This window comes from Syngnathus typhle, linkage group LG12 (genome assembly GCF_033458585.1).
Source record: "Syngnathus typhle isolate RoL2023-S1 ecotype Sweden linkage group LG12, RoL_Styp_1.0, whole genome shotgun sequence".
NCBI classification, from domain to species: Eukaryota; Metazoa; Chordata; class Actinopteri; order Syngnathiformes; family Syngnathidae; genus Syngnathus; species Syngnathus typhle.
The window spans coordinates 4,653,340-4,673,630 of record NC_083749.1 but is presented as its reverse complement, the minus strand read 5'-3'; the positions used below and the strand labels follow the sequence as shown (position 1 = coordinate 4,673,630).

Sequence of the window (20,291 nt, the reverse complement as noted above, 5' to 3'; positions counted from 1 at the left end):
AATTTACTTTAAAATTGACACCAAACATAGAGGGAATAAAGATGATAGCGTTAAACTATGAATCCACTGTTATTGCACTGCATCTCTTCTCGTAGCCTCAAATCGACTTACCTCCTTTCAATAACAAAAATGAATGGACAGAATTACTCCAATCAGCATGACCCATCTACCTGTAGGACCGTACCAAGTGTGCATTGGATGAAGGGGTGTGTCATTGATTTGGACAAAAAAAATGTCTCTTTTGCATCTGTATTTTGAATCTGTCCAAATATCATCTTGAAGGTGTTTCCTTCTAAATATTGTCATATATTGATGTTAGATTCAACATCCACCATTTGGGTGTCTTTGAATTTTGAGGGTTTTTTTACCTGTAGTGGGCGGAACCAAGGGCAATTTAAACAGCAAGGTGAAAGTGCCTCTGTTTGATTGTCTGACACTGGCTTTGTGGAAGTCCCGCTGAAAAGTAATGTTTTTACTTGGAGTCAGTATTTTATTTAGCTTTTCTATTTTAAAATGAAAACAAAAGGAGGATAACGCAAAGGATTAATCAGCTCGGGGCCACCAAGACAGCCGGTAAGAATGCTGACTTCCTAATTTATCAAAGAAGAAATAATTTATCTTACGGCTATAAAAATTTGCACGTCTGCTGACTCAATTTGTGTGTTATGGTGTTGATTCAATTGTCACGTGTTTTGCATGCATTTGGACTCCAAATGCATTTTCTTTTGGAAAGTCACAATGATTAGTTTTGAATGAACTTGCTATGGACACTTGAGTTTGGCTGCAGCTCAGACATGTGCTTGCTTGTTGTGTGACTTCCTGTTTGTGGGAAGTGTGACCAATGCGGTTCGCTGAATGTCTTCTTTGATTCATCGCGCTGCTATTCTGGGGTACCATGAGAGGCCTCAGGCCACGTAGCTGCTGCTGCTATTTATAAGAAGGAACCCATGCATGCTGTGTGTGCGTGAAGTTTTTGGTGTGTGTGTAAGTGCCAGTCGTAAGATCTTTGCATACTGATGACGGAGTGGTGGGACCACAATGTATTCTGAGAGATGCTGGTGGTGTAATGTGAGCTTTGAGAGCCAAACTTTGTCTGTGAGTCCGTGTTTGTGTTTATTAGAGTTTGAGTTGTGACCCTTTTCTCTTAGAAAATAAAACAATGAGGTTATTTCCCCCACGCGAACTCTATACTGTACACACTCTGGAACAGGCTATTATTTTTTTTTTTAATTATTTGTCACATATTTTAATCAAACTCAGTGATTCTCGCAAAGGTATCATTATTAGTACTCTGGCTCCCTCTAGTGGTATGTAAAATACCTAGCCAACTACAACTCAATGACGTTCATTGGCTTTGCTCTTTTGAAATATTAGCAACGTATACCAGTGTACAAATATTTGTAAGAAATCCTAGAGTTGGAGGGATTGGTATTTTTCTGGAAGTGCATCTGTCCATTTTATCATATGTGGTCCATGCGTGGTTAGTTCAAAGCGTCGCCCTGCGTGCCATGGCGGCCTGTAGCATCGTTTAGCCTGCGTCTGTCAGTGTTTTGCGGCGGGCGCTCGTCTCATGTGCCGGTGGTGGTTGCGTATGAAGTGAGGCTGATGTTGCAGACCATTAGGCTCTTGAAAGGAGCGCTGGTTGTCTTCTCCTAGTCCGCACAGCTCATTTCCACTTCCAAGAAGCTCCAGTGAGTGAAATGCGCGTAAAGGGCAGATTGTGAGCCGAGAACGAGAAGTGATGCCACACATGACGTTTTTCCTTTACATCTGGCCTTCTGCTTTGAGTCAGGTACAGATGCGGAGGAGTGTTGAAATGATGACCAAAGTATGTCCAGATATTGTACACGTGCATTTCTTATGCATCTATACGGACAGCCGTGGAATCCATTATAGACTCATGAGAACACACGTTATTGACTTTGTCCATCTCTAAGAAATCTTTTGGGTAAATACCGTAACGTGGGGAATTACTTGCAGGTCTTTTAGTACCCAATAGATCAGCAACTTAAGTGCTGGAGGTGGATACAATTTTTCATCAGTCCTGGCGGAGGGTGGGAGGACATGTACAATATGAAAATGTGTAGTTAATATATTTAAATGTTGATAATATATTTTGATCATAAAAAAAAAAAACGACTCTAATATTTTAAGCACAAAATCATTTTAAAGGGTTAGCTGCAATATAGGAGCGGATAATGTCCGCGATGCTAATTTGCAGTATATAGTGTAGAAGAACCAAACTGCTGTTTGTAGTAGTTTAGCTGTCACACGTCCTTTTCAAAGCTACTATTTGAAATGACAAGCATACGGACGTGAACAAGACCGTGGGCTCCGCGTACGGGTCCAGACACAGCTCGGCCCTATCATCGCTGAGAAGAAGTCGTCACGTTTGACAACCACACCCGTGGAGACAACCGTGTAACCTCATCCTAGCCATCAGTTCCGACATCTCAAAACACCAAAGTTGTTTTTACTCCTCCCGGGCTTGTTCTCTTCAAACATCCTGCGGGCTGAACCGATGTTTTCATTGCGCTTTGACACAGTCAAGTTGGTATCGGTCGGTGTCACTTCCTGGTGTATCTGAAGATCCTTTGCAGTTACGTATTTGCCCCTCCGACCCGATAATCAATATCGATATCAATGTTAATCGATAAAATGATATTCAAGTCAATGAGCTTGGTAGATGCCCAAATTAAAGTAAAGGTCACACTATTCTTCTACTTCCAAATGTAATATGATTAAACATTGCATTAGTTAGTTTTAAAAAAAGTGCACAATGTGCTGTAGTAACGGTTTCTGGACGCTAGAGTGTGCTGCCGCTCCATAAAAGAACAAACCATGACCTCCCGACGTTAATACAGCTTGAAAACTCTTTTTTTTCCTTCCCTTTCTCCCGCTCTCTCTTTAATGCCATACCATGCCAAGCCTTGCCACGCTATTCCAGTGGATAGTCTCAACTGCAGGAAAAAGAGAAATACAGTAGATTACAATCAGTGTTTTCATTCACGGATAATTTCATCAGTCCAACCGTGCTAAGGTCAACTGAACCGTGTGACTTGGCTATATTTATTGTAGGCAAGTGGAGATTGAGCTTTAATGCACATTAAACACAACATCCGCTAAAATGCAAGTGTTTTTTTTAAATTCTTTTAAAATAAATCTCCCATCAGTATCACTTGCACTCTTTTCATAATGACTAGTATTGAGATTATATCAGCCACACTGCACTCATGTAAGATAACAATAATAATAATAACAATAATCTTCGTCATGTAACAATGCATGGGCTCAGGGCCAGTAAGCCGTACGCGTTCTGCCAGCCGTAGATTAAAAGGCGCCACCACTCATGGACTTTACGTCCAGCCACCTCCAGTCCACTGTTGGCCATCTGCCTTTGTGCACGTCTGTAGTGTTTGCCATCTGTGCACTTTAAACCTTCACAAATGTTTCAAACACTCTCTCGCCGTGTTCTCATCGGACGGGAGCATGGTCATAGTGTGATCACATGCAGTGCTCCGCGGCGGCATGGTGTTTATCCACTGCAAATCCTAACGTTACACATTAAAAAGGCAAAGAGCTAATCCACCGCTGCTCTTACTGCTGCGAGATTACTCTGTATTGTTGCATGCTGTATAATTTTCCTCTATTGTACTATACAGTATTCGCAGGGATAAGTGAACATTTTTTGTCTATATCTTTTTTTGTCATACTTCTGGTTTACCCTCCTGTAGCACTGATGAAAAATGATGGCACCCTCCAGCCATTGCTATTCCACCTGCTAAATCACAAGTACCCTAAGTGTACAGTGCGGTATCATACACGTACCGATACTGCACTATATTACATTTTCTGTTAGATACTGAACTTATAAAAAAGGATCAAATCCACCAGATGGCGCAAGTGACCTGTCACTTGTTTGAACCAAAGAGGCCACAACCTGTTGAACCGGCCGGGTTGGGTTCATTTCAACTTTCAATTTTGAGGCCAGACAATTTTGCTTGGTATCTCACCTGAGTCAGCTCTCAGGATGGAATTTGCGGTGGTGCAGTCAGAACTATCTTGCATCATTCAACTGCGCCCATTCATTTGGTAAACTCATTTAGACTTTTTGTTTTGAGGCCAGACAATTTTGCTCTCGGGATGATGCAACACTGCAAACCACAATTGTGTAGGTTGCTGTACAATCAGGTTTGGAAACCCTCGGGGATCTTTAAAATTCTTAAATGTAATTAGGGATAAAATGTTTTAAAAAAAACATAAATAGGGACCGGCGGCTAATAAATCAAGCACGATAAGCAAATTATTCCTTCATACCTTAGCTTCGGGCCAATAAGAAGCTATATTAGATGATTGTGACATATCACATAAATCTGACGTCCATGCATGATTTTTTTTAATAACAAGAGGTGTGTTGTAACAGGAATAAAGATGCATTTTTCCGAGAACAAAAAAATCACGAAATATTTTCCAGAATACGAGGTGTTGGCCATGATGGCACCTGCTCACAATGCCCTGGGCATCTGACAGTTCCCACCCGAGAAGAACATAGCTGGAGCAAAACAAAAAAAACTAAAACACTCCAACCCTCTCTCTCCCAAGCCCAAGGGGCCTGATTCTTTTTTTTTTGTGTGTGACACCTGTCCTGAAATTTCTCTGACATACTTTGTATAGTTTTGGGTTTATACACATTGATTTTTTTCTTGTCCTTAGTATACCTTTAGTTATCCGTTTAAAAGACTACAGGGCCCGTAAAAACCCTCGTCATCCCCCGGTCCAATTAGACGCCTTTTTCAGGTAACTTCCGCTAGAGGGCGCTGAGCGGACTGCAGACGCTTCGCCGCCTGGCTTGCAATAAAGTGCAGATAGGCGCGCAAGAGGGGCGCCAGGTGAGCAATAACCCTAACCCGAGTCAAGTCCGGGCGGTCGGTCGGTCGGTCGGGCGGGCCTCACTTGAGACAGAGCGCGTCGTGTTTGCGTCTGTCCCCTAGCGCCAGCCTCGCTGCACATTAACCAGACTGCATACAAATAAAGATAGACACCTGATAAACTCTTGACTCTGAGCTGGAGCCATTAAAAGGAGAGGACAGGTTTTCCTTCCTCTTTCAAAGTCACACTCGAAAGTGCTAATATAATTTTTTTTTATAAGCCTTGTTTGCTTACATTGACCGTTTTTGTAAGAAGAATCGCCATCGCCGCCTCCTCAAATATACACACGTAACAAAATCTCTGCCGAAGCAATTACAAACGTTATTGTAACAATATATAATGAAAAATGCATTTGTAACACAATCAAATTCTGTCAATTGAAATTAATTGAATTAAGTTTCTGTGTCAAATGTGCAGTCAGGTAAATCAATCAAGTGATCAAGTGCGTGGTGTAAAATGACACGGCTATAAAAAAAAAAAAATCAACATTTCAATGTTTTATTGAAACTTTCAAGAACACGATGTCGATGTTGTAAACTAGACAAAAAATCCGAGAGGCTACAACATAACCCAACGTATAAGAAACACAAACAAAACAAAAAAAAAGAGAACAAAACCTTCATTTTCTTTAAGATTATACGGCACTTTTAACGACCAGGTTTACAAATTTCCATAACAGAATAAATCCACTTTTGTCAAACTTTAACACTTGTTTTGCGTTCCTAAAAAAATGTTTTTTTTTTTTTTTTAAACATTTAAAAAAAGGAGGTGTTTCAAGCCATTAGTGCGGTGCGTTGGTTGTTGCCTTTTTCATTCGTTGAATAGCACGCACACACACACACGCACGGACATCAAGTGAAAAATACAATGGCACATGAGTGTGAGTAACTAGCTGAGTGGATATTAAGGGAGGAATAAAATCCATATTTGAAAATTTGGACAAGAAGGAGGGCTAATAAATGGAGATGGCAACAAAAAGATAATAGCCACAAAACTATCATTACATAGATATATATATCCACAATAAATTAACAACAGATCCCTAGGACAAACTACTTTTTATTTACACGCAACAATATGAAATAATTATACATAAATATTTTATATACTCATATGTACATGTAGACTCAATACTACCTTTCATGTTGTTGTTGTTGTTTTATATTTACTTTGAATTGTCGGCTTCCTTTTGCCCGTTGAACATTAACGCTTGGACCTCTTTGCTACCCAAAGCAGTTTTTGGATTTAAAAACAACAAATTAAAAAGAACAGTAATCCAATTAAAGAGATATATATTTTTTTAAAAAAATTTCCTCCACTATTTTAAAGAACATTCACGATAGACGGAGGGGGAGGGGGGCGCATGCATTTTCTGAGGGGGGCGGGGCATTCAAATCGAAATAGTACAAGAAAATACAGCAGTCTCTTAAAGGTAGGTCATGTTCGACGGTAGTGGAAATCAAATGTGTAAATTCAGAGTGCATATTGGGAAGAAGTAATAGTAAAAGAAATAATAATAATAATCATAAAAACATAACATTTCGTCGTGTATGATGCAGTTTGGAGACAGCAGCAACTTCAATTCGTTAAGTCTCTCATCTGACCACTTTTCAGTTTCAATACTTGTACGGTATTAAAAAAAAAAGAAGACAGGTTAAGTGTTGCTTTTTTAATTTAAAAGGAAAAAATACATATCAGATGTGTATTAAACCAAAGTGCATTTCAGAAACTAAAATATGTCTCTCTTGAAAAAAAAAAAAAAAACCCTGCTATGAACAAAGTCCTCCTGTTGTTGTCTTTCAAGGGTTTTGGGACGCCTTGAAAAATGACAAGAAATAAAAAGTGTGTGGGTGAAAAGCGGGGGGGGGGGGGGGTAAGAGAGGGGGCGGGAGGGGGGGGGGCGCTCCCCTCCCCTCAGGGCGACCCGCTTCTCGACCTGTCCTGGTTCGAGTCCAGCCCGCTGACGAGGCGCTGGATGCTCTGCAGCTCGTTGGTGCCGTCTTTGTCGGCACCAATTTTGGGCGACACTGAGCGACTTGTCACCTCCGACGTGGACGAGTCGAGCTGGCCCGAGGCCGGGCTGGCCGGGACCAGCACGTCCCCCTTCAGCTCGGCCCCCAGCGGCGCCAGAGCTGAGGCAGAGGCAGCGGCAGCCGCGGCCGTGCTGAGCAGCGTGCTGTCCGGTACCGTCATGGGGAGTGAGTAGGGGTTGTACCTGAGTCGGGGGCGCACCGCGTTCAGGAAGGCGTGCCGGTGAACCGACGGGGACGACGAGGACGAGGCGGCGGCGGCTGCGGAGGAGGCGGCCGCGGCCGCCGCCATGTACGTGTATGGGTAGGGGAACAGACTTCCGAAGGGGGACATGGCCAGACCCTGAAACCCAGAAAAAAAGAGAAAAAACTTTTTTCTTTCAAATCCAAAATAGTAATATTTTAACTACATTTTAAGCACAGTTTATTTGTATTCAACAATTGAGTACGTATTAGAATGAAGCTAGAATCTATTTTTAATACAGCCAATTTATTAACCAGTAAAAAAACTGCAATTTATTCTTTTTTCCGCTAAAACATGTTGGGACAACTTTAAAGTAGAAATGATTTATCTTCAATCTTATGTAAAAAAATAAAAATAAAAATTAACAACAGCAAAATATAAAATATTTAGTTGAATTGCCCAACTAAGTTTTATCAAGATTAACAGTTGCCTTGAATTTTTTAGCTCACCCAACTTTTTTTTCAACAGCGCCCAGTTAAAATGAATTAACATTTAGTGCATATTAAAATTAATCTCGCAGTTCTCGAAAAAATACTTTTAAACAACCTACCGAATTTGACAAATAAAAGTTGAAGCGCGCTGCAAACTTTCAATCATCATATTATTCACCACAAGAGGGTGCCCACGTCCATATTTTCGAGTGGCGCTCCCATCTCAGTTGGAGATTGACTGCACTCTCTAGTCAGTTTGCCATCGTGCTGGCGGAAAGTCTATTGAGTGTATGTGTGTGTCCTCGACGTAAATAGTCAACGGTGATAGTCTCTAGATCAGTGAAGCATCGTATGCCTCGAGTGAAACGCGGGCTCATTTTTTAAATTATTTTTTTTTATGGTACATGAAAGAGTCACTGCCAAAGTTCAGTTCAGCTGTATTAAACGTTTGAGTCATTAGATACGCAACAATTTGTGGTCACAAGTTAGGTCTAGTGTGCCTACCGACTACAAACTAATAATTTAATTTTTCAGTTGCTTAAGCAGAAGGGACATATCAGATTGAAATCTCTAGCAACATTTGCTTTCTGAGATGTTCAACTTGTTCACAGGAATGACATTAAACCTCCAAATGAGTAATTCAGGGCCACAAACGAACATTTTGTGGCCACAAATGAGTGTTTCGTGGCTGCAATTTAAAACCTAACCATGTCACGTCGAGGCCTCTGTGTAGAGATACTGAACACTTCCGCAAAGGAAAATCAGCACCAAATGATACACCAACTGCCTCTAGTTTATCAATACAAGTGGCGCATCCGTTTCAACGTAAAGGGAGATGTCAGGAAGTCCGAATCTTCTTTTCAAGTTCAACATCCACACCGAAAATCTAATTCATTTGTCGCTTTGGGTCACACCATATCTTTCCATAAACTGTTAAGGAAATTGGATAAAGGAGCTGGAATAAAGGCACATATTTCTTGGAAATTGAATAAAAATCTGAGATATCATTTAGCCAATAATGGCACAAAGTTCTGTGGAAATTGGGTAAATGTCTGAAGGAATCACCTCAATAGCTTTCTTTGCCATATTAGAAAATATTATTTCCGTGGAAAGATGTGGCAAAAGGCAAAAATGTGCACCATGTTAGTGAGAAAATAAAACGTGGAATTGTTGGTATGTGGGAATTTTGGTGTGTTGAAAATTGTTCCCAGGGTGAATTGAATGTGCAGAACAGTGAGAAATCTGAATGGGAACGATGAGAATCTGTTTGTAGAATGTCCCATTGGGAATCAATGGGGTATTTTTTTTTTTCAAGGGGTGAAATGTGGAGTTGTGGGAAGACTATTTTTGGAATGAGAAAAATAATACACAGCCTAAATCTTTGGAGTTGGTTGAAATTAGAACGGTGAGAACTGCTTGAGAAATGTGGATGTAGAAGCTCTTCAACAGAGTGAGGTTAAATGGTGCACACTCTTTGTAACACAAAGGCTTCTGTAGATTTATTAAGTTTTTTTTTAGTCAAATGACACAATGTAACGCAGCCAAGGTCACAAATGCCAAAACAAAACAGCGCTCAGTAACTAGACAAAACAAAAGAAGTTCCTTGAAAGGCACCGGTAACGAAAGTGAAAAAAAAATACTTAAATGAATCCATTTGTCACTCGGCTTTCACCAACTGCACAATCTGAATCGTGTCTGCCTTTATATGGTCGGTTTCTATCTTCGGGCCAGTTCTTTGATCGCCAGACAATACCATTTGGTCTCAGGGTGTTGACAAAAGTCGACAACACAAATCCTGGATCTCACACCTGTTTTGTAGGTGTTTTCCTTGGCTGCGACATTGCGTGCCCCACCCTCTGCAAATCTATTAAGTCGTTAGGACGTTAAAGCAGCCTTCATTCTATCTTTGGCAACGTATCAATATCATTTCAGTTTCCTCCTTGCTCAACAGCATTTTGGAGACGTGTGTGAGAACCACCAAGCATTGTTTTGGTTGCGTGTTTTGTCTGAGTACACATCTGCAGTGATTGGGATTGTAAAGATTTTTTGGCCACACCATATTTTGTTAGAAAATTCACTTTGACTTGACAGTCATTCATTAAAAAAAAAAAAAAAATAGACCATTACTGCCGCCATATTGTGCCTCGAATTTAATGCACATGAAACCACCACACCCGACGAAAAACAACTAATTGGTGATAGAAGCCACGACTTGTGTGAATTCATATATCATTTGACAAAAAAACCTGATTCCTAATGAAGTTTCATTTTGCGTGCGACAAATAATGGACATTTTATAAAAGTCGCGCCTTCTGCCTCTGATTGCTTGATGCCTTTTGTTTTTGGAGAGTTTCACACACGCTCTTTAAATTGCTAACTTGCTTCAGAACGGTTCATCAGCAAATAATACAAGAATAAAGGACGATGGAGGGTTGCACTAGAGAAAATCTCGCCTATGCCACTTTCCATATTTTCCCCTTCCCGCGACCCGAGTGGCTTTCCGTACTGAGCGGCCCATTCGTGGAAATTGCGGTTTGCAAATGTATAATCCCACTCTCGTAATCCGTAAATTGCGTGTTTGCTTTTTATTGTTTCCGACGCGCGTAATCCTTCAATTGCGCGTGTGCGCGCAATTTTGCTGTGTTCCAACTAGTTGCCGACATTTTCTTCATCGCCATCAAAAGCTCTCCGGCAGGCAAGAGTAAGCGACGCTGTCGATACGCTCGGCCTCGGATGTAAATGGCGAGCCTTTTATTGAACGTCGAGATTAAAAACACTCGACGTCGATTGCGTCGGTCTTTCTAGAAGCCAAAGAGCCTCAAAGTCGGACGAGTGGAATCGACTGCAGGAGTGCTGAGCATCCAAGGGTTATCAGGGGCGCGGTAACGGTCTTGCCCCCGGGCCATGGCAACCTGCGCCGCACTCCACTGCATGCGTAGATCAAAACAAGCGTGTGCGCCGCCTTCTGCAGACTCGCACATTTTTATCGCCGCGTGTTAACACACCCAGAGGTGTACGCGCGTTGCAAAACGACGTCCCGTTGCCGAGCGGGCCGACCCTCCCTGCGGCATTGCAACTGCACGTAAACAGCTTTGCCTAAGTTCAAGAATTTCTAATGCGTATTAAAATTCCTCACGTCTGTACTCGAGCGAGACGCCTTGACGACGTGTCGGACGATAAAGTGGCGAACCGACACGTTACCTGTTTTTGAGGCTTTTGCTCACCTTGTTTCGCCACAGGGGCAACACAGTTCTGCAGTTCTACACAGGCACCATAAAACTTGTTTTGTTCAATGAGCAGGTGAGGATTGTCTTTGGTAGGGAAGATTTAGACAATAGCATATTTTAGCTAGTAGCTATATATTAATATGAGACTGTATTGGATCACTTGTAAACATGTTAGCTCTGTGCTTATAGGTGTACAATAGCTAGCTGTATTTATTTTTTTTAAAACTGTATCTTAGTAGTGTGTGCACCAATAAAGTGGGCCATACTTGATGCACCCTACTTAGAACATTTATGTTTATCTAAAAACATAAGTAAAAGCATGTGCTCACATGCTGTGCCCTCAGACAGAAGAGAATTTTTATTGTGATCTTTGGGTTACCTGCGAGGCTAGGACGTGTTGCTGCAGATGGAAGGGCAGGCCCGAAGCCCCCGCCAGGCTCTGAGGGGAGGAGGCCATGCTGCTGGTGTCCATGGTGCTCACGCCTCCCGTGGACACGGCGGCCAGTAAGGGGCCCATCCCCGCGGCCATGTTTGAGAAGGCGCCGCCCATGTTGAACTGACTCGGGTGCAGGAGGAAGGGGTGCGCGCTCCCCAAGTGGTTGAAAAACTGCTGTCCCGTCAGGCCGCCGGCAAATCCGAAGTTGGGCATGTGGCTGTGAGGGACCATGTGCGGGCCCTCCGTCTGCACGTTCAACGGCGCAAAGGCGTCCTTGCCCGGCGGCCGGCAATCGTCCTCCTTGGCCGGGTCCAGGCTCGGGCTCTTCACGTCCTCCCCGGAGCGAGTGGTGCTGGAGATGACGGTGATGGGGCTCTGTCGAGAGTCCCCCCGGCCTCGATCGGTCCTCGGGCTGCCGACGTCGCGGGTTCGGCCGGGGGGGTCGCCGCCAAGGACCCCGAACAGGTGGCCCTTAGCCGGGCTAGTGTCGTGCTCTTTGGCGTCCTCCGTCGTAGTGGAAATCTTGTTAGAGTCTGGACCGTCTTTGACGTGGCCGTCTTTGCTCTCGTCGTCGCTGTCCTCGTCGCTGTCACAAAAGTCTGCACCCCCCCCCAAAAAGATTTCAGTACATCAACAGGTCGCTAAATTGAAGCTCCACCATAATTAGCTGGCCCAGGACGTAAACAAACTAAGCACCTGCTGAATATGTGTTGCATTGGGTTGGTGTAAAACTACTAGTCCACTTTTTAATGTCTATTTTTAAAACCGTTTTTGTCACCTTTTTTTGTTACTTTTAGGATTCCTAGATTTACTACTCACTTTGTGCTGTGTGAATGAACCTCTTGTGTAAATCAATCCTGCCTAGCTCTTGTCGTGTACGTTTCATTTTTAATCCATAATGCTCATTCTAAAAGTAAAATCAACATTGCATGAGCAATCCATTTTATTCGCAGAAATGATGGGCCCATGCATGGATGCGCGAGTCGGCTCTGTTACGTGCCAATACGTTTTACCATAGTCATAAAAAATATTGACTGGCATTATTGCACAAACATTTTTGTCCGTGTATGTTACTTTTTACGTGTTATTCATTCCATGCTTCCAATATTTTGGCCCCGTCGTTCAAAAATTATAGAAACACTTCTCAACATGACAGCACAGTTCAAACGGCAAGCACAAGAATGACGTTATATGAATACTTTTCTAATATATAGCAGAAAATTAACCAGCAGAAGTGCGATGAAGCTGATTAGACGGGTACCTAATGGTATGTCCTGTGAGTGAAATAAATCTGCTTTTAATTAGTATTTATCTATAGATACCTTTATGGCCAATCAGTTGTTCTTGTATTCTATCTGACGGTGCCAGCGTACCTAATAACGTGACCTCCTAGCTGTCAGAATCCGGGGTAGAAGACGATGACGTCATCACCCAACCTACAATTCTTAAGCGTTCTTTTGACCGTTAAAAAAAAAAAATCCCAATATATTATTTGTTAAATTTGAATGCATTGGCGCTAATGGACGACCCAATTTACAATATAACAACACAATCTGGCCCCCTTGAAATGAACCCACGCGCGGTTGAATACCTTTCAGGTGTGGGGGTCCCACTGTAGACACGGCAGGGGAGGAGGCCTGACCGAAACACTTGAAGGGCGCTTGCTCCCCGGAGGAGTCGTCCGAAGCTCCGTTCTCTTTCTTTTGCTGCTCCTCGTACGAGCGGATAGACTGCAGGGCCAATTGTTTCCTGCACAAAAACACAATTTACCTTCATATTTCTGCAAAATTAGAAAAAAAAAATTGGCGTTACCATGGCGACAAACGCCGCACTTCCATTTCTCCTCATATATGCGCAATAAAGCTCCGCGTGTGAGTGTTCTGCTCATAAAAGCGAGGTAATTAATTAACCGTGCTCCAATCTTGCAGCAACTGTTTACAGCGTGGAGTAGGCTGCCATGCTTAAAGAGAGCAACCCCCCCCTCCCACCCCGAGGGTCAATTTTGACGCTTTGACGCGTTTTAATCCAGCTAACGGGATTATTATTTAGTTGTTGTTGTCGTTGCAGCAGCAGCAGCTCTGACTTACCTCTTTTCCCGTCGGCCGTTGCCAGTGTCACGGAAGCCTTTGGCGAAAGGGTTGTGATCGATTTTAAGCTGAGTTATCTGCAAAAAAAAAATACATATATAAAATAAATAAATAAATAAATAAATAAAAAGGCGGGCGCTTTCTACGCAATTCAAAAGGAAGCATAGTCGTCAAATAAAACAGGCAAGCACAAAAGCGAGTTTCCCCTCGTGTGCGTAAATTACAATATTTACACGCCAAACTCCTCCAACGCGAAGACTCGTTGCCATTGAAGTGTGACTATCCCCCCCCCCCCCCCCTTCATAAAAGACTGCAGTTATGATTTTGTTTTAATATCGCCTGTAAATTAATACGTGTCTTTGATTTCACATATCACCGCAGGGGGGGACACACACGTACTCTAACGCGAGCACACAGCGTATAGTGTGACACGAAAAGCCTTTTCTATTTCTCCATTCATGCGCAGAGCGTTGCCCTTCTTCTTTTCTTCCTTCCATTTCTCAACCTCCCCCAACCCTTTTATTTTTTGCGCATGCAGAGAGAGCGAGAGCGAAAACGAGAGCGCGCGACCATCTGTGTGTGTATGAATGCGTGTGTGTGTGTGTGTGTGTGTGTGCCACTACTAAATCCCTTCCACGTGATTTAAATTTTTAAAAAAGCATGCTAACCTGCATGTGCAACATTCCTCCCCACAGCAGGTCTTTCATTTTTTATGACAACAAAACGAATGAATGGGACATGCAACAAGCGAGAGAGGGAGCGGGGGGCGCTGATTTTCTTTCTTTATTTATTTGTCGATTTATTTATTAAATTCTTCTATTTATTTACCTTGTCGTTCTGATAAGCAGTCACCGCGATGAAGTCGGTCTCGGGGAACACGTACGTCCTAAAGGTGCTGTAGGGCAGCTTGAGGATGTCGTTGGCCCTCACGATGTGAAAGCGAGGCTGATATTTATGCATGGAGTTCAGAATGGTCTGTCAAACACACAATAGACAGCCCGAATTATGTATACACACCGCTCTCGTTATTAATCCGTCATCCTGTGGGGGTGGGAAAAAATACCCCGTTGCATTAAAAATGTATATCGCATCGTATAGCAAGCGCTCGGGGTTAAGCGTTCCTTTTAAAAAAGTAACGCGACATTGCGTTTTTAAAATGATGTAACCACAATATTAGGAACAGCAGTAATGACTGGAAATGTAAAATAATAATCTTGTTAAATTAATAGATGTCAGATTTTTAGATTCCCATCTCACTTATTAGACGTGTGTTTATGATTGTGTATTTTGAGCGGGAGAACGTGCTACAAAAATAGTTTACTGGTAATTTAGTGGCTATAGTGCAGTGTAAAAAAAAAAAAAAAGTGAGTGGATTAAAAATTTCAAGTCAACAAACTAATTAAATCTCAAGTTGAGCAATTCAATTAAAAAAACATTTTTTTTTGCTGTTGTAAGAATGGGCTTTCCCGCAATTTCACAACAAGTAAGAGTTACCAGAACTTATTGTCCCTTAATCGTATCGTCCTCCAACTTTTTGCTAAAAACAACTCAGCAAATTGTTATGGGAACGGATAACTTGCTTGCTTTGTTGTGTTAACTAAAATTATTTCCATAAATGTCAGTAATGTATTTTTTAAAAAAGTTTTTCCAACATCAATTATTGTCCCCAAAAAAAAATCAAATTGAGTTTTGTACTTTACAGTGTGGGTGTGAGCTTCTACTTTTTCCACCAAGTAGTTATTATATTCAAAGCCACGTGAACTAATTCTCATTAGATTGTGCCGGTTTGCTTAATAAAATGACTGGTGTGTGCTCCAAAGCGCTTAATCAATTAAATTAGTAGGAAAACACGTGAACTGATTCATTAGATTATTTTTTGTTTTGCTGCTGTGTCTAATATTGTGGTCCAAAACACATACAACATCAAATTTGTTCATGCAGTATTCCAAATTGTATCTCAAATATCTTATCAACTGCGTGATTGTGCAAAGAAATAAATAAATAAAGGTAAGAAAATAGTAAAATGGACATACATTAGTGGAACTTACAAATCCATGCTTGTCAGAGATGTTGTTGGTGAGCTTGAGCTTGTGGAAGTTGACCACCTTGGACATCCATTGCTCCCCGGTGGCGGGGCTGTCCGGGTGGATGTACATCCTCTTCGGCATCTCGGGGTCGGCCTTGCCAGCCACCATCCAGCGCGAGTTGTGGAACTTGTACCTGCAGTCGTCGGCTGCCACGATATCCATCAGGAGAATGTACTTGGCCTTCTTGTCCAGGCCCGTGCACCTCACTTTGAAGGGGGGGAACATCCGCCTTGACGCCACAGCACATTTTCAGGCGAGGATTTAGTACCAAATAATACGTTTGGATTACATGTTTATAGAAAAAAAAAAAAAAAAAAAGAGGCTGCAGACCACATGTAAATACGCTTTGCACGTAACGTACACAAGCGTCAAGTCAGCAGTCATTATTAAACACACACACACACACACCACACACAATTGAAAGTGCGATCTGTTAGTGTAAAGTTTTAGCGAAATGAATGATGGGATTACAAGGAGAAAATCTGTGTGTGCGTGCGTGTGTGTGTGATGTGCGTGTGTGTGTGTGTGCGCATGCGTGTAAATGTGTGTACACAAAGCTTTACAGGGGACTTAATTACTGCAGGACAACCCCCTTCCCTTTTTAATGCTACAGTACATTAAGATCGCTTATTTGTATTAATTGAATAATGAAGTGCATGTTGTGCAGAAAGGTGTTACAGTCTCTTACAATCCAATTTCGTTTTTCAAAATATTTTTAATTTGACTGAACTGTTGGGTACAATAATAAATGGGTAAAGAGGCACTACATTTTCACCCAACTCTATTCTTTTGCACAAAACAACCCCAAAAATACAAAAACCTCCACCATCAGAAAATTATTGTTTTGTAGTAAAACACACGAATTTGGTCAAACTGTCCCAAGCAACGGGCTTTTTTTTTCTTTTTTTTTTATAAATAATAATTGTGTGTTATTTTTTTTTTCTTCCCACATTTACATTTTTGTGTTTGTTTTGTGTGAAAAAAATAACTGGGTCAAATGAACCCATATAGTTGGCACAATTGAGATGTTACTGTCATCCAAAATTTTTGTTTAATGTACATGCAGACCAACTAATTTTGGGGATGTTTTGTGAAAAGATCGGGGTCAAATTGACCCAAGCAGTGGTCTTTTTTGACCCAACTGTTTTTAGAGTTAACCTAGACCTACTATTCAGCTGGTTTCAAAGCGAGAGACTCCATGCAGTTTTCCCCAAACCCGAGTCTAGCTTCTCAATTCTAAAGTCTACATTTCAAAGTAGCAGCGGAGCGAGCTTCACCTTCCGGATTTGGTGATCACCATCTCGGTGCCCCTCTTGTGGAAGAGCTCCCAAAGCTCCTTGGCTTCCAGGTGCACCTTGGGGTCGTCGTCCACCTCCTCCTCGGGCTCCAGGCTCTTGAGCGGCCGGAGGTGCGCGGCGGCAGCGGCTGCCGCGGCGGCCTGGTGGCCCAGCGAGGAGAAGTGTAGCCCGGAGTCGGCCGCTCCCCCCATCAGCTGATCCATGATCGGCTTGCCCAGGGCGCCCGGCAGCGACAGCGAGCCGCTGGGGGGCAGCGCCAGAGCCGGAAAGAAGGGCGGCTGGTGGCCCAGCATGGCGCTCATGGCAAATTCCGGACCCCGGTGAGGTATAAACGGATGATATGCCATACTCGAGCCCTGGACGACTGGATCTCTCATCAGGAAGTTCATCCAAGTGCTTTGCAAGCAGTGCGGACGTGGGCTTGGAGTGTTTTGGACGCGATGCGAAATCAAAACGAGAGAGGAGAAGGAGGGGTGGGAAATGTTCAAGAAGAAGAAGTCCTCCTTCAAACTTGAAGCATCCGACGAGCGTCCACTGTTCTTTTTTTCGGGGGAGGGAGTTAGGGGATTCAAAAATCAAAAGGCGAAGATGTTCCCCATGAAGAAAAGACACGCACGAACCGACTCGGGTGCGTCACTCGAGTTTACGGCGGTGCATTCTTCCTCTTCACTGCGTTGCCATTCCCGGTTTCAAGGAGATACACGGAAAAAAAACCAGAAGAGGAGAAACAAAAAGCGCGTTCCCCCTGGCTGGCTTTGTCGGCGTTGCTGTGTTTTTCCTTTTTTTTTTTTTTTTTTTTTGGGAATTGTCCCCTCCTCGCAGCTTCCCGAGTCCTGCCTCGACTGGCTCCGCGCTCCCTCGCGTCTCTTTACGCACGCACGCACACACACGCCGGGCGTCCCCTCGCCTTCACGCGCATTTCTGGGAAGGACGTGTGCGGAGAAACAAGTCGTCCACCGAGCTCGACAGAAGAGAGAGAGGAAGAAGAAGAAGAGTAGGAGAGTGGAGGGAGAGGGAGAGAAAGAGAGTGTGGTAAGGTCCCAGCTCCGTGATTTTCCTAGCGCCTTCTGTGGCCCACGGGGCTCCACGCAGGATGGATGTGTTGCAGCGACTCCCTTTGATTGGCTCTTTGACGCTTTCGGACCAATTGTGAGGCACCAAGGGGGCGTGGTTTTAACAGGTCCGGGTGGAGGGGATCAGGCTCGAGTCTTATAAAAAGGTGTTTGGAAAACGGCAAAAAGGAGAAAGGAGGGGGAAAAAAAAGAAAAGGAGTTAAAAAAAAAAAAAAAGGCTTTGCATGTGAAGCGCCATCCCAAGCTTCTGTCACAGTCGGTCAATCAGTCGCTCCGTGTGGTGTGAATATGTCAACAAGCAGCTCCGTGAGGCGTAGCGGGACGAGCGCGGCGAGCCAAGCCGGTGCAGCGACGCGCTCGCCCGGCTTGGTTGGTCGCGCGTAGCCGCTCGGAGGTCTTTTGAGAAATTGGACACAGGCAAACACGGCCGATCCTTCGGCGACTCCATCGGTGTCTTTTTGCGCAATTTAGGAGCATTTGCGTGGTTGTCCGATTGCTTGTCCAGCGATTTAATACGCACATCATTTCCTGTTTGATCCTCGGGTGGTAAGAGCTGGACGAATAAGACTGGTAGGCGGGAAGAGGCGCTCTGTGTATATTTTTTTATTTTGCATACGCGCATGTCATCTCCATCTCTGATTCATTTAAAAATATTTCCAGTTTGACATTTTTAATTTCCCAAACCAACAATTGAATGTTATAAAGCAAAGCGATGTGACGTGACAGCTCATGGGAGGATGGTGCTCAGCAGTGCGTGTCTTATCATCTCTGGCATCAAAACAGCAACAGATATTGTGAATCATAACCAATCAATTGTGCAGGCAAATATAGAACACTTCCCGGCACAAGCGCACCATGCAGGCAACAATTCAATTTCAAGCTGCGCACATCTAGTGTGGCAGTTAAACGCATCCGCCAGAGACGCGAGTATTAGAATAATCCTTTTTTATTGTCGTTGCGTGTTATCCGCATGCAAATGTTCCGCTTATGTGGTGTTATTAAGCGCGTCTGTCGTCATCTTTTCTGCTACACTGACAGTCGTCTGCAGATTTAATACTTTGAAAGGTTTAAGCCATGCGCGGATATGAATAGAGCTTATAGATTTGTGTATGCCCGAGTGATTGCGGTATTATGTCAGACAGTGCGCACTTTAAATGCCATTGTAAACCCAAATTCACAAGTAAACTCCAAAAGCTGTGACCACTCGGTCACCTCGGACCAACGCTGTGAATTGTCAATTATTCCTCACGCTCCACTGCGCTTACCTCATCTCAATCAATAGTGCGCGTATTTCTATTTGTGCTATTTAATTCACGGCCATAATTAAAAAAAAAAAAAAAAGTTTTGTGTTCGCAGTAAATGCACCACGTGTTGCTGCGGGAACAAGTCGCATGCAGACATTCAAAACGCACGTGTGTATTTTAAAAGTAACATTCATATTCATGCCCTTTGCATTCAATGTAAAACTGCAAAAAAAAAAGACATTTGACTGGCTGAAAAGCAACCAAACCAAAAACAGACCTTCGTTCACCTGCGTGTGTGCGTGCGTGCGTGTTCATGCATACAGTGTGTGTTCCCTTGAGGGTTACACACAATGATATTGGGCTTATGTGTTGCCTGTTATTGATTTCCCGCAGAAAACAAAAGCTGTTGATAAGCCACAGACAAATCTGACTAAGAGAGACACAAGATCCACTAAGTCCGCAGGCTAAACCTTTACATACACAATTGATACACACGCACACACACAAAGGTAAAAAAAAAAAAAAAAGGTCAGATCTACTGTTTCCTAAATGCAGCATTTACATTTGCAATTAATAGAAATGACGAGGGACAATTAAAACAGGACTTTTATTATAAAAACATATCCAGTACATTGACGCTTTGTGTGCTTATTTAGTGCACACCTTTGTAGTCAACATTTTCATTATATACATATATATTCTTAAACAAAGCCAGCTAATATAAATCAAAGTGTTCAATGACTCAACCAATTTTGTGTATCTGTTACACCGATTTAATGTCCACTAATTAGGATTCTTATCCCTCTATCCTTAACCAACAGGTATTTTTAGTGTCGAAAACACGAGGTATAAATATTTAAAACTTACCTGTAAAAAAAAAAAATACGTGCAGTGACTTTCTGAATTAGTTGCGCACGCTATACAAATGAGTGTTTTGTTCACACCTTCGACGTAATTAACAGACATTTCCAATGTGCAATAGAACGCCTTAAGTATTTTAATGCCAACCCTAATTTCAACCTGTCTAATACAAATATGACATATTTGTGGCCATTAAAGAGAATATACACGCTGCATGTGTGTTTAGTAGTAAAAAAAAAAGAAAAATCGTATTTGGTGGTTATATTATACCTAATCCATGAACACAAATCAAAACTGTATTCGCAATGATATTAAAATATTTCTCAACAAAAACAGTAACCTTC

The 20,291-nt window shown here is 42.7% G+C and overlaps 1 protein-coding gene and 1 long non-coding RNA gene across 4 annotated transcripts in view; one reads left to right on the top strand and one right to left on the bottom strand.

Moving 5' to 3' along the window:
- The first annotated feature begins 434 nt into the window (after positions 1-434).
- The window catches only part of LOC133163725 (uncharacterized), a 95,934-nt gene continuing 76,077 nt past the window's right edge, over positions 435-20,291 (top strand). The window contains exon 1 of one of the 2 annotated variants that reach the window (XR_009716438.1): positions 435-573. This is a non-coding gene — a long non-coding RNA (uncharacterized LOC133163725). Of the gene's footprint in view, positions 574-17,660; positions 17,802-20,291 lie in introns of those variants that run through there. The other variant, XR_009716437.1, reaches the window with a different exon arrangement.
- tbx3a (T-box transcription factor 3a) lies at positions 6,806-17,158 on the bottom strand. Of its 2 annotated transcripts, none has more exons than XM_061293919.1 (7): positions 16,749-17,158; positions 15,418-15,700; positions 14,213-14,359; positions 13,385-13,461; positions 12,889-13,046; positions 11,241-11,896; positions 6,806-7,302 (listed from the first exon to the last, which is right to left on the bottom strand). In XM_061293919.1, exons 1-7 carry the CDS (start codon positions 17,156-17,158, stop codon positions 6,844-6,846), a joined length of 2,190 nt encoding a protein of 729 aa, XP_061149903.1. In that variant the 3' UTR covers positions 6,806-6,843. The 2 variants fall into 2 exon arrangements, with proteins under 2 accessions (XP_061149903.1, XP_061149904.1); XM_061293920.1 differs by having other exon boundaries at positions 15,433-15,700.